Source organism: Medicago truncatula, chromosome 3, assembly GCF_003473485.1.
Source record: "Medicago truncatula cultivar Jemalong A17 chromosome 3, MtrunA17r5.0-ANR, whole genome shotgun sequence".
NCBI classification, from domain to species: Eukaryota; Viridiplantae; Streptophyta; class Magnoliopsida; order Fabales; family Fabaceae; genus Medicago; species Medicago truncatula.
In genome coordinates this window covers 57,293,561-57,304,980 of record NC_053044.1, presented here as the reverse complement: position 1 = coordinate 57,304,980, position 11,420 = coordinate 57,293,561, and the positions used below count along the sequence as shown (strand labels likewise).

General features: G+C 34.4%; 1 protein-coding gene across 1 annotated transcript; it reads right to left on the bottom strand.

Moving 5' to 3' along the window:
* Positions 1–405: 405 nt before the first annotated feature.
* LOC25490298 (uncharacterized) lies at positions 406–4,739 on the bottom strand. The gene is made up of 7 exons (XM_013606809.2): positions 4,407–4,739; positions 4,069–4,158; positions 3,899–3,979; positions 3,096–3,227; positions 2,549–2,767; positions 2,071–2,163; positions 406–915 (listed from the first exon to the last, which is right to left on the bottom strand). The coding sequence occupies exons 1-7, from the start codon at positions 4,629–4,631 to the stop codon at positions 754–756; spliced, it is 1,002 nt and encodes a 333-aa protein (XP_013462263.1). The 5' UTR covers positions 4,632–4,739; the 3' UTR covers positions 406–753.
* Positions 4,740–11,420: the final 6,681 nt, after the last annotated feature.

Here is an 11,420-nt window from a genome sequence, read left to right as displayed (position 1 = left end):
CACACTAGCACCACATACATTTTCATTCATATGCAATGAAACAATTAATTCTCTATTTATGCTTAACATACAAATATCCTTCCCTGTTTTGTTTTTAACTTCATAAAGTTTTGCATTGATCAAATTTTTTAGTTATGTTCAGCCTAAAATATTATAGTAGGTCATCAAACTATGATGACCTATTATATGATGAAAAAGAATCAAACTATGTCAAGGCCGTGAGCTTAAATTGTAAGCCAGTCCTATTCCTACGTGTAACAATCATGCTTAAGCAGAGTTTCTACAAAGTATTTGCATGATCTAACTTGAAAATGAGAATTATACTTCTCTCTACATTTTGAAAATTTTAAAGTAAACATTTTACACCTTCAGATTATTCAATCCAAAAGAGTAAAAAAACAACTATAAAATGAACCAACAACCTTTTCTGTATTTAAATGATTCACCATAGTTTCAGGCTGTCAAATAAGTTACATATAAATCAAAGGGTAATGCATCTTCAGGAATAAACTTTGATATCTTGTCAGTATAACTTGAAAGAAAAGTTCCATTTTACCAAGCGGAACAAAGAATGGTCCCTCACATTAACTATCGGGAGACCACTGATTACCGGAACTCTAAAAATGCAGCCTTCTCATTTATGTCATTCCTAAGCCTTCAGCCAATCAATAAAAAGGTGCAAAATCTAATAATTAGGGCACTTGGCTCCAACTTGGGGACAACAGTACTTTGATGACCAACTTTATCGGCTGCTTAAACATTCTCACCTGGCGGCAATTCAGCCAGCTTTGCAGTAGTTCCGAGTACTCTTTCCATGTCATAACGAACTTCAATGTTGCGAATGCTGTACCCAACCACCATCAACCAATAAAGCAGTTTTCCAAGTTCGGAAGCACTAGTCTCGGTCACGCTAGTCTATAGAAAATCAGAATTGGAAGAAGTCAGACAAATATCTCAAATGATAGTACTGACAGTAATGGCAAGCAAAGATAAGGCTGTGAACCCCGATCAAACAATCACACATAGGCCCATAAATCAATTTGAAGAAATCTAGTTGTGGCAGATAAGCCCTATAGTCAGTTAGACTATTACAGTGCTTTTTTATTAAATGAGGAAAGGATTCGAGACAGGGCATCTCGTCAATTGAGATAGTAAGGGCCTCTATTGGAAAATATCCCAATATCCCTAAGGGCCTGTTTGATTGAACTTTGCTTTTCAGTTTTTAAATTCTGTTTTATAAATCACTTTTACAAAACACTATTTAAGATTAAAGTTAAAAAAAAAAAACGTGTTTGATTATCGTACTTTTAAATCAGTTTTCAGTATTTTAATTTTTTAAAAGATTTACTAAAATGCCATTAATGAAAGACTTCCGTGTTTTTCAGTTGAGAGAAAACTTGAAAACAAAAAGCAAAACAACTTTTGGCAGTTTCCGTTTTTCAGTTTTTAAAACAATAAAATTGGAACAGTTTTTAAAAACTAATTTTGAGAAGACCTTCATCAAACAAGTTTTTAAAATTTTCAATTTTATAAAACAGAAAAACAGTTTTTGAAAACCATTTCAAACAGGCCCTTAGTTTCCTATTTTATTGTTTTCTAGGCAATTCTAGAGAATTCTACTGTTTCCTTTAATTTTCCGTTGTAACATTTTTCTCCTTAATTTAAGGAGAAAATTAATTGTCCTCACTATAAAAACCAGCCTTGGGCTGAGGAATAACGCAATAAAGCATTCACCTATTGTTTTTCAATAGCCTTTCATGTACTTTCCAATCAGGTAACATAAGAGTTCTATCCTCCATGATAAACACATAAAACACACACAACCTAAAAATAATACAATTCCAACATTAAATTCAATGCTAACCCAAATAATAATGGTATAAAACACACACCACCTAAAAATAATACAATTCCAACATTAAATTCAATGTTAACCCAAATAATAATGGTGAGCAGAGCAAATTTGAAAAAGTCGAATTTGACAGACTACAAGGACAAGGCGGAATGAAGTCTCCTTAAGAACGGGACATGGGAGAAAAACAGAAGGCAATTAGAGATATTGAGGCAAACCTTCATTTGAGTAGGATCTGCAACAGCCAGTAGGCGCTTTATAAATGTATTCATCGCAAGCACAACATCCTCTCCGGCACTACTAGTTAAATCCTACATGAAAAAAGGAAAGGTTACTATGGCACAAAATTGTCATATTCCAACAAACAATGTTCTTAAATTTTAAGCGCAGAGAATGGGAGGAAAATTTGAATTAATTAAGTTTAATGATTCAAATGTGATGTAAAGTAACACCATACAAAACCTACCTGGTGCTGAACAGAAATGTAATTCTAGATATTTGGTTCAAGTTTTACGATTGAAAAAATAAATACTCGTTAGATAATAACTTTTGCATTAGCCCATATTTTCAAAATTGATCACAAATAAAGCTACAGTACAGATCAGCATAGAGAGGTCTATGTTTAGCAGACAGTCCACATTAGCTGGATGAAGGCAAGTACGTAGTTTACAACAACAAAGAAAAGTAGAAATCAACCTTCAAATTCCGAGGCTCAAGAGATTTCAGGTATTCCAACAGTTCATTTTGTGCATTGCTAGACTGTCTTCCAACTTGACGATTTAACTCCTCAATCTCCGCTTCAAGTATTTCAATGTACTTTTTAGCATCCATTCTCTCAGGTCCAGAAATGTTGTTCCACCTAATGACTTCACCTGAAACATTCTTTTGTGTCCCAGGTGCATAGTCTGGAATATCCTACAATATTGTAAGATTATATATTAAAGAATCTACAGACTAAAGCATTCACTTGGTGTCACAAATCATGAAGTTATTCTCCAAAAGAAAATGTCACAGCCATTCACTTGACGATTTAACTCCTCAATCTCCTTAATACCAAATTCACAAGACATAAAACTCTTCATTCTTAAGCCTGAAACTAATATACCCAACAAAAATATTATTTATTTTCTGCTAGTCCACGACACACAAAGGAAATTAGCTACACACCCTTAGAGTTATCCAAACACTTCAATAACTTCTGAACCACATAATCCCAAAAAGACAAGGAAGAGAAATGATGTACCTTTTTATCTTGCACATCCGGAAGGGCAACTTGTTCCAAACTTTCTTGCAGTTCCAAACGGTATTGTGCATTTCTAAACATGTATCCAGTCATCATGACACTGTACATAAGCTGGGCAAGGTTCTCGGCTACCTGAATAAAAAAAAATGGTTCACACTGAAATAAGAAGCATGGGGAGAAAGTATAAAGCAAAAAGGAAGAACTGTGAATCAACCCAGCTAGATGGCATAATGTTGCTTTAGCAATTGGACCACCTAGTGCTAAAACTATCACTCGTCCACAAGCAAAAAAGTCATTAGTCTGTTAAAATTATATTATGATATTTGTATTCATTATTTAGGATTGCTGTATATGGGAATATCATATCATATCATGTAAATAGGAATGAACTTATATCAGTTCTTGGCGGTCTTTCTGGCACAATGGTCGGTTCTTGGTGGTTTGAACGCCAGTGTTCCCAGGCCAATCTGAGCACTTTTGCTACTGACACACTATGCCCGCATCCTTTTTGGTACAGTTTTATTGTTTTCTCTCAGTCAACGATATCAATAATGGTTGTTGATAAAATTAAACAAGTACCTTATGGGGTAGAGCATACAAAAGGCTCGAAAACTGAGACTAACCGCAGAGAAAGTTGGGAAATAACTGAAATAATATAATTTCATCAAAGCAACCAAGAGATTAGCTATCCTGCTATCCACTATTACACCCAGACATAACCAGCATGTAGAAACTGCTTATCATTATCATAAAATGAAGGTAAAAGCTAGTTGAAAAGAGAGGGAAAAAACTCATAATCTTACCGTGGCAATTGTTATAGAAAAAAATTGAGGGGGCAGTGTTCCAATCATATTTGTCACTGTCTGTCGCATAGCATCCACAACCTAATCACCGAAAGAAATCACATTCACTAACACTAACCATGGAAATCGATCAATTAACAGTGTCTGTTCATAACAAGACAACACATTACCGGTGGAGGTGCTCTTTTTACAAACAATTCCATAAATTCGGGCTGCACGGTCTTGACATATTCCAGTAAGATTTCTCTCCTGCTCTTTGACTGGCGATTTTAAAAAGTATAATTAATCACTAATCAGGAACACAATCAGATAGATAAACAAAAATATATACACATTTCTACTTGAACAATTTATTCATTCATTCTTTAGAGTGCTATATCCAATCCTACACTTGCCCTATTCCACGGGAATTACGTTGACAAGTAACGTGTTGATTTTTATATGCTAGTTAAAGAAATGATAACAATTAATTAATAGTATATAACAGACATTCAAAAAGGAAAAGTACCAGAGTGCCGTTAGGGGATTTGGATTCACCCGCATCATTTTTGGATGCTTGAATTCTGAAAGAAAGTGCTCCTTTATGGTTTGAATTTCTGGAAAAAGCAATTGATGAAGGTGAACGAGTTCGGAAAGAGAATCGAGAAGTAGAAGTTGAAGAAGAAGAGGAAAGAGAAGATGATAGTATGAATTGAGGTCTGAGTGAGGGTTTCGCAGTCAACAAATACATCATCACTGTAACTATGTACGATGAATTCGATGCTGTGTTACAGTGAACTATGCTTTGTGCGGCCTTCTTTTACTTCCCACTTCAAAGACAGACACACAGACGGACAGGGATGAGCTACACACGTGATTTCCACGTACGGTTAAATAACCCGCACTTCGAGCCCGATTGTTATAGTTTTTTTAAAACAAATAATCTAAGAGTTTTGCATCCATTTATTACAAATTTTTAAAAAAATTATAATTTAAAAAAATTTAAAAACAGTTTTAAATGAGAAGTTATTACGGGCATCTTTTCAAAAAATATTTTTTTTTACAGGAGAGAGAAAATATGATTTAAAAGATTGAACTGATTTTGCAACAAATAATCCCTTTTATATAGTTATATCTAAATAAACTAAATTATTTGTTTAAAAGAACTTGGGAACATAATAGTACTTGGGAGCTTTAGGATGGGATGAGGATGGTGAGGCGTGGAGGTGGAGGCGTCGGTTGTTCGCGTGGGAGGAGGAGTCGGTGGTGGAGCTTAGGCTTTTACTTCACAATGTTTCTTTACAGGCTCAGCAGAAGGACAGGTGGCATTGGAAGGCTGATTCTTCTTCTTCTTACACAGTTCAGAGTGCATGCAAAATGATTCTAGCTCAGGCTCCGTTAGACCAGGTGACAAAAATGCCTTCTTTTTGGCATAAGGACGTTTCGTTGAAGGTGGTGCTTTTTGTGTGGCGTTTGTTTCGTGATCGGTTGCCTACGAAGGTTAATCTTCATAGGCGTCAAGTTTTAGATGTTGAAGCTCAATTTTGTGTTGCTGATTGTGGTTTTCATGAAACATCCAATCATTTATTTCTTCATTGTATTTTTTCTGGTTCGGTTTGAAATGTAATTGTTAATTGGCTAGGCGTTGTTACGGTTATGCCTAATGATGTTCAAGGGCACTTTATTCATTTCAATCTTTTAGGTGGTGTCTCTAAATCCAAGCAATCTATCCTCCAGGTGATTTGGTTTGCAACAATGTGGAAGATTTGGAAGGAAAGAAATAATAGGATTTTTATTGCAAAGGTTAGTTCTGTTATACAGGTGGTGGACAAAATTAAGTTGTTGACTTTCAAGTGGTTAAAGGTGAAGTTTGTAACTCTTCCCTTTAATTATCATGGGTGGTGGCTTGGTCCGTTTACTTTACTAGGCATAGGCTAAAGGCAGCTTGGTGTTGTTTTGTTTTGTTTTGTGGTGCTTGCATCTGGTGTTTTGTAACATTCTTACTTTGTTCTTCTTTTGAGGTTTTTATTCCTTTGCACAAACCTTGTGCTAGGAAGGCCTCAGGTGTGTTAATATATTTCATTTTAGTTTCTTCAAAAAAAAAAAAAAGTATTTGGGAACACATAATTATAGGAGGTAGATTGATAATACTACTTGCACCGTTCCATAATAACGGACACATTTAAAAAAAAAAATCTCAAATTAACTAAGTCTTTTAATTTTTCAATACAATGTTATTTACTTTTTATTTTATTTTATAATTCTAATTAATTTTACTTTCATCACTCTCAATTCAATATATTTCACTTTACATTTATGATAGTGGAAAATGCACAAATATTTAACAAAAGCACTTAAAATCATTTTTTTCACTCCTTCATTTATACATTTTTCTTAATATCTATGAAATAAACAAATGACTCAGTTAATTGAGGACGGAGGGAGTATTGATTATGCTATGATTATTTTTAATTTTTAAGATCACATAAACTTTGTTTTTTTTTTCTTCAAATGGCGATTCCATAATAAAAAAATTAAAAATTAATCCCTAAAAAATAGTTATAAATATACAAATTACATATAAACTCTTAATTTAAGTCTTCAAACTATCAACGTTTTTTCTCTTTTGTAATTTCTTGTTGCAAGTGTTTATTAATTGTATGATTTTTTATTAAATTTTGTACTGAATTCATTTCAAGTATTTATACTTGTCATATGTTCGACACTATTTTCATGTTGTGTGAGTCTTTGATTAATATGCTTCAAATTATTCATGTCATTACTTGATAGCAAACTTAAGTTAAAGACGAAAAAGAAGAGTATTTAAACAATTTGCAACAAAAACAATTTACTTTGTCCACATATTTGTAATAAACTAACCATTTTCGATCACCAATCTCACAATTGCTTAATTTTCTTAATAATTCGTGTATGAGAGATGTCTAAGATATTAGCCCTTGGAAAAATTGAGATTCATTTACCTAGTAAACCTCTTTCAATTAGAATATCCTTTGATTCGTATCAATATTCTCTCAATTTCTTGGATCATAATTATCAAAATGAAAAATTTCTTGTTTTTTTTTTTATAATCACCGCCAAGATTTTAAATATTAGTTATATTTGACACATCATTAGGAACACTCAACTTATCATCAATCTTCTCGTTTTCATTTTCATAATCTGAATATTCCACATGGATCAATTGATAGTGAGATCGAGAGTTGAAAACACTTGTTAGGGGGGTATATAGCAAAAATATAAATAGGATCGAAAACTTAGTTCATGTTTGGACCCCCAAGTGAGATTTGCTATATAAGCTCCCTATAAAAACAAATTTTGCTATGTACACACCCCTATAACAAAATTTGTGGCCTACAGACCTGGTCCCCAGGTCGTTGCACCCTAGACCTATGCTAAAGTCGCCCATGATGAATGGTTGATGGAAGAGTACCTTTGTAATTTGGTTCCTTACGTGCACATCAGTGATACTCAATTTTAACTTCAAGATTTTTATGTTAATAGATATTGGTTTTTTCTTTTGATAACATGTATATGCAATTTCCTTTGTCCATTCAAATATGCATCAACAATGTTTTCATTGAACCATGCCTATATAGGATGTTATGATATGCGACTTTTCTTCCAACAACTTGTATTTAGCTAGACAAGGTTACCAATGGTGGGTCTCTGCTCACAGTCTCGATTAGAGGTACCAACGAGAGTTTAACTTTGATTTGGAATTTTCGAATTCCTGAAAACCTTATGCACTTTTGCTGGCTAGTTGCTCATATATTTCTCCCTACCAATACCTTTAACTAGCGACTCGTCATGTCCTTGATGCAACGTTCATATGGAGTCAACCATTCACACTCTTTAAGGTTATCCTGATTCTGGTGTCAATTGGTTAACATCTAGGTTTCATAGTTCTCCTGATTTTTCTCATGGCCGAATGTACCTCATGGTTCAAACTATTTTCTTCCAATATTAATGGTTGTCCATTTGTTGTTACCTGGTGGGGGATATGGCACAACAAAAATAACGAGTTTTTTCATCAAGTAAAGACATCAAGTTGGCTTAATAAATCACATTTTTCATTTGCACACACTCAATGCGAAGACTCCTAGTGTCTACTCGTCTATCTCTATTGTTAGCAGTACCATGTGGTATCCTGCTACCACTAGCGTGATTAAAATTGACATGGATGACAATATAGGGAGAGTGAAGTTTGGAGGCTTATTGAGAAACTCCATTGAAAAATGGATAATAACAAGTTCTCTTGCCTATGTGGAATGACTACATGTATGGTTGTTGAATTATTGGTTATTTCGCATGGTTTGGCTTTAGCCTGGAAATTAAAAATAATGCAATCAAGTGATTCTTGAATTTCATTTTGAATCGCTCTTGGACTTGATTTGGGTGATTCTAATCACTTCTATCCATACGCCTATGTCATATCGAAGATTCATAAGTTGATGTGCCTACATGGTCCATGTAACACCCCGTTACCCGAAAGTAATTAAATAACAATTAATTAAACATCAGAGTTCAACCCAAACGGGCATGCTACACTACGTTTCAAAATTTATTAAATAGAATATAAAAATCCATTTATTGAACACCAATAAAAACATCATTTAAACAGCAGCGGAATGTATTCAACAAACATCAACCACAGTTAAATCCTCCAAAACAACATCCTGACATAAAGCCTAACAACAATTTCAACCATCATAGGGCCATAACAACAAGTTCCAAAATGAGATACATAAGGAATGAAATACAACAGTTAAAACCCATCCCGAATGTATCAGAGCCCTAGACACGACATTGAGCCACCACCAACTACTCAGGATCATCTGCAAGTTACCCATAGGAAGGACAACATTTTCAAGCAGAAGGGGTGAGATTCACAACAATAAAATATAGATATTAAAAATCATCAATGAAATCTAACACCCTATAACATCAAATACATCATCTTGTAAATATAAATAATTAATTCGCAAGCAACAACAACATCATCGGAATCCACCCATCAAGTATGTATATAAATGTACATATTCATCAACAACATCATCATCATCAAGCAACACTAAGGCTCATGCAAATGACATGACAACACTGCTAAGACAACACCTTAGACTCCTCAATAGATGCAATTATGCATGTGGTACCAAACAGGACCGAAGCCCTCACCGCTTTTGAATGGTTAAAGCATTCATCAGGACCGAAGCCCTCACCGCTGTTGAGCAACTAGTGCTCCAGGACATGAGTCCTCTCCGCTGTTTTATGCATATGCAATGGACCTACTTGTGTATATCTACATACAACTTGACCATGCATACAAACTCCATATGACTCCACTTCTACAACATGTATGTTTAAATAACAAATCATACATCACAACCATCAGTAACATTCAACAATTCAGCAATTCAATCATCCAGAATAATGCATAATTACATGAAACTATGCTCAACACAACAACATTAAATCTCTACCATTCATGCACAAAATTCAACACTCAGGAACTGTGCAGCTCGCCTCGCGAGCACATCTGCTCGCTATGGCGAGTTCAGAAAACTGGTTGCTCGTCATGTGTTAACACCAAAAATGAAATATTTGGTCGAACTCACGATTATGTTTTCGACAAGGCAAATGAGTTATTTCGACATGTTGCAAAGTGCAAAGAGATTTCGACCAAGAGCATACAGACTTCGATATACCGCAATTTCGACCAAAGACAAACATAAATAATTCGAAGTTGCAATTGGAGCGCATGGTGACAAACAAGCCTGAAGTTTATTGAAGTTATTTTTTAATGTCTTGTGATTATGCCAAGTGTAGGGCTCTAAGTATAGGAAGTTATTGGTAGTTTTTTCTTCAAAGTCTATATATATCAGTTTGTAATAAGAAGAAAGGGTTGGATCCTATTTTCTAAAAGCTTTGCAACACCCACGCCGCGTTGGCAAACGGGGTCAGGGGCGAACAAAGATGGATTCCAATCACCCTTTACATTTCCCTACAATTTAATGTCAATGTTCTTGTTTTACTTTCCTTTTTCTTTTGCATTTCTTTTCATCTTTATTCTATTTCTTCTTCTTTTTAACATGCTCACTTGAGCAATTTTCTATCATGTTGTCATGAGACAACTTTTTATTACGAGATGTTGGAAGAAATTCTGACATTAATGTTCTTAAAGAATGCATGAAGTGATGTCATAAACCGCGATGCTTGAACGATCCCCTTTAAAAATACATTTGTCATCATCGATCGACATTTATGTCCTAAAACCATTGATGGATAATGGAGTTTACATTACCAAAAATCGGTGTAAACACCATGGCAAGTTCAAGGCGAACTCGAGACGATTGAAAAATAGGTGCTCTCGGGAAAAATGACATTTTCTCACTCAAACCTCAATACTAAGCTCCCTATTCATCTTTTTAACCTAAAACTTGTTCCAGTCATCATTAATATCATCTAGGTACCTTAAACCATCCCCAAAACATCTTATAACAACTTTTCAAAAATCAAGTTTTGTCCAGGCTTGCTCGCCATGGCGAGTTGGTCTGCTCGCGAGGCGAGCTATGAAGTTGCTCACTCGCCATGGCGAGCACAGCTACTCGCGAGGCGAGCGATGAACTTCTGTACGGGCAGAAAACTGGTTTTTCCCCAAAATCCCATTTTTCTTCAAATCACTCCCCAAATTAGTTTACAGATACATAATTAAGTGTTTTATGCAACCAGAACCTAATTCTAACATCAAATTCATCATTCCAACTCCAAAATCAACATTTTATCATAAAATCCTAAAATCCCAATTCTCACTAAAACTCTGTTAAATTCAAATTCATAAATTACTAACTACACTATTGAAGTAAACCTCACACTTACCTTAGAATTGCAGAAAGAAATGCACAACAATTTGATTCCTGGGTTCTACTTGCTTTCTCTCCCTTTCTCCAAACTTGACAGTTTCACGTAAAAAGCTTCTGACATCTATTTTCCTAACTTCCCTCTTACTTAACTCCCTTTATTTTCATTTAACTCCCTTTAATTCTATTAAATATTAAATAACTCCCCAAACTCCTAAATAATTATTATTTCTCACTTAATCCAATTATTATTAAAATAAACCATATAATAAAATAAACACACCACATAAATCACCAAAAATCATATATATATATATATATATATATATATATATAGACTCCACATAAATCAAATAATTAAATATATCGACTAGGGCGTTACAGTCCATCACTATTATTCATACGCCAAGAGAAACTAACACACATGTTGATTGATTCGCTGAATATAGGGCCAATGCTGATCATTCCATGTAGTTTTGGGACTCTCCCCGTCTTTTTCTTCCCCCTCAAACTTCTCTTGAGTTACTTGTTGATGTTGTCATTGAGTCACACGACAATCCATTAATTTTAGTGTGCGATGTGGTGCAAAGTAACTGAGTCATGCGACACTCTGTTAATTTTTTTTTTTAACATCAGATCAACAATATTTTTATAAAAAGTAGAGA

Excerpts from the sequence above, each read along its gene's own strand:
- LOC25490298 (XM_013606809.2), bottom strand. The coding sequence starts at position 4,631 with ATGATGTATTTGTTGACTGCGAAACCCTCACTCAGACCTCAATTCATA. Across the intron at positions 3,228-3,898 it reads TTTCTATAACAATTGCCACG|GTAGCCGAGAACCTTGCCCA; the intron begins GTAAGATTATGA and ends TTTTTTATTCAG. Across the intron at positions 2,768-3,095 it reads CGGATGTGCAAGATAAAAAG|GATATTCCAGACTATGCACC; the intron begins GTACATCATTTC and ends ACAATATTGTAG.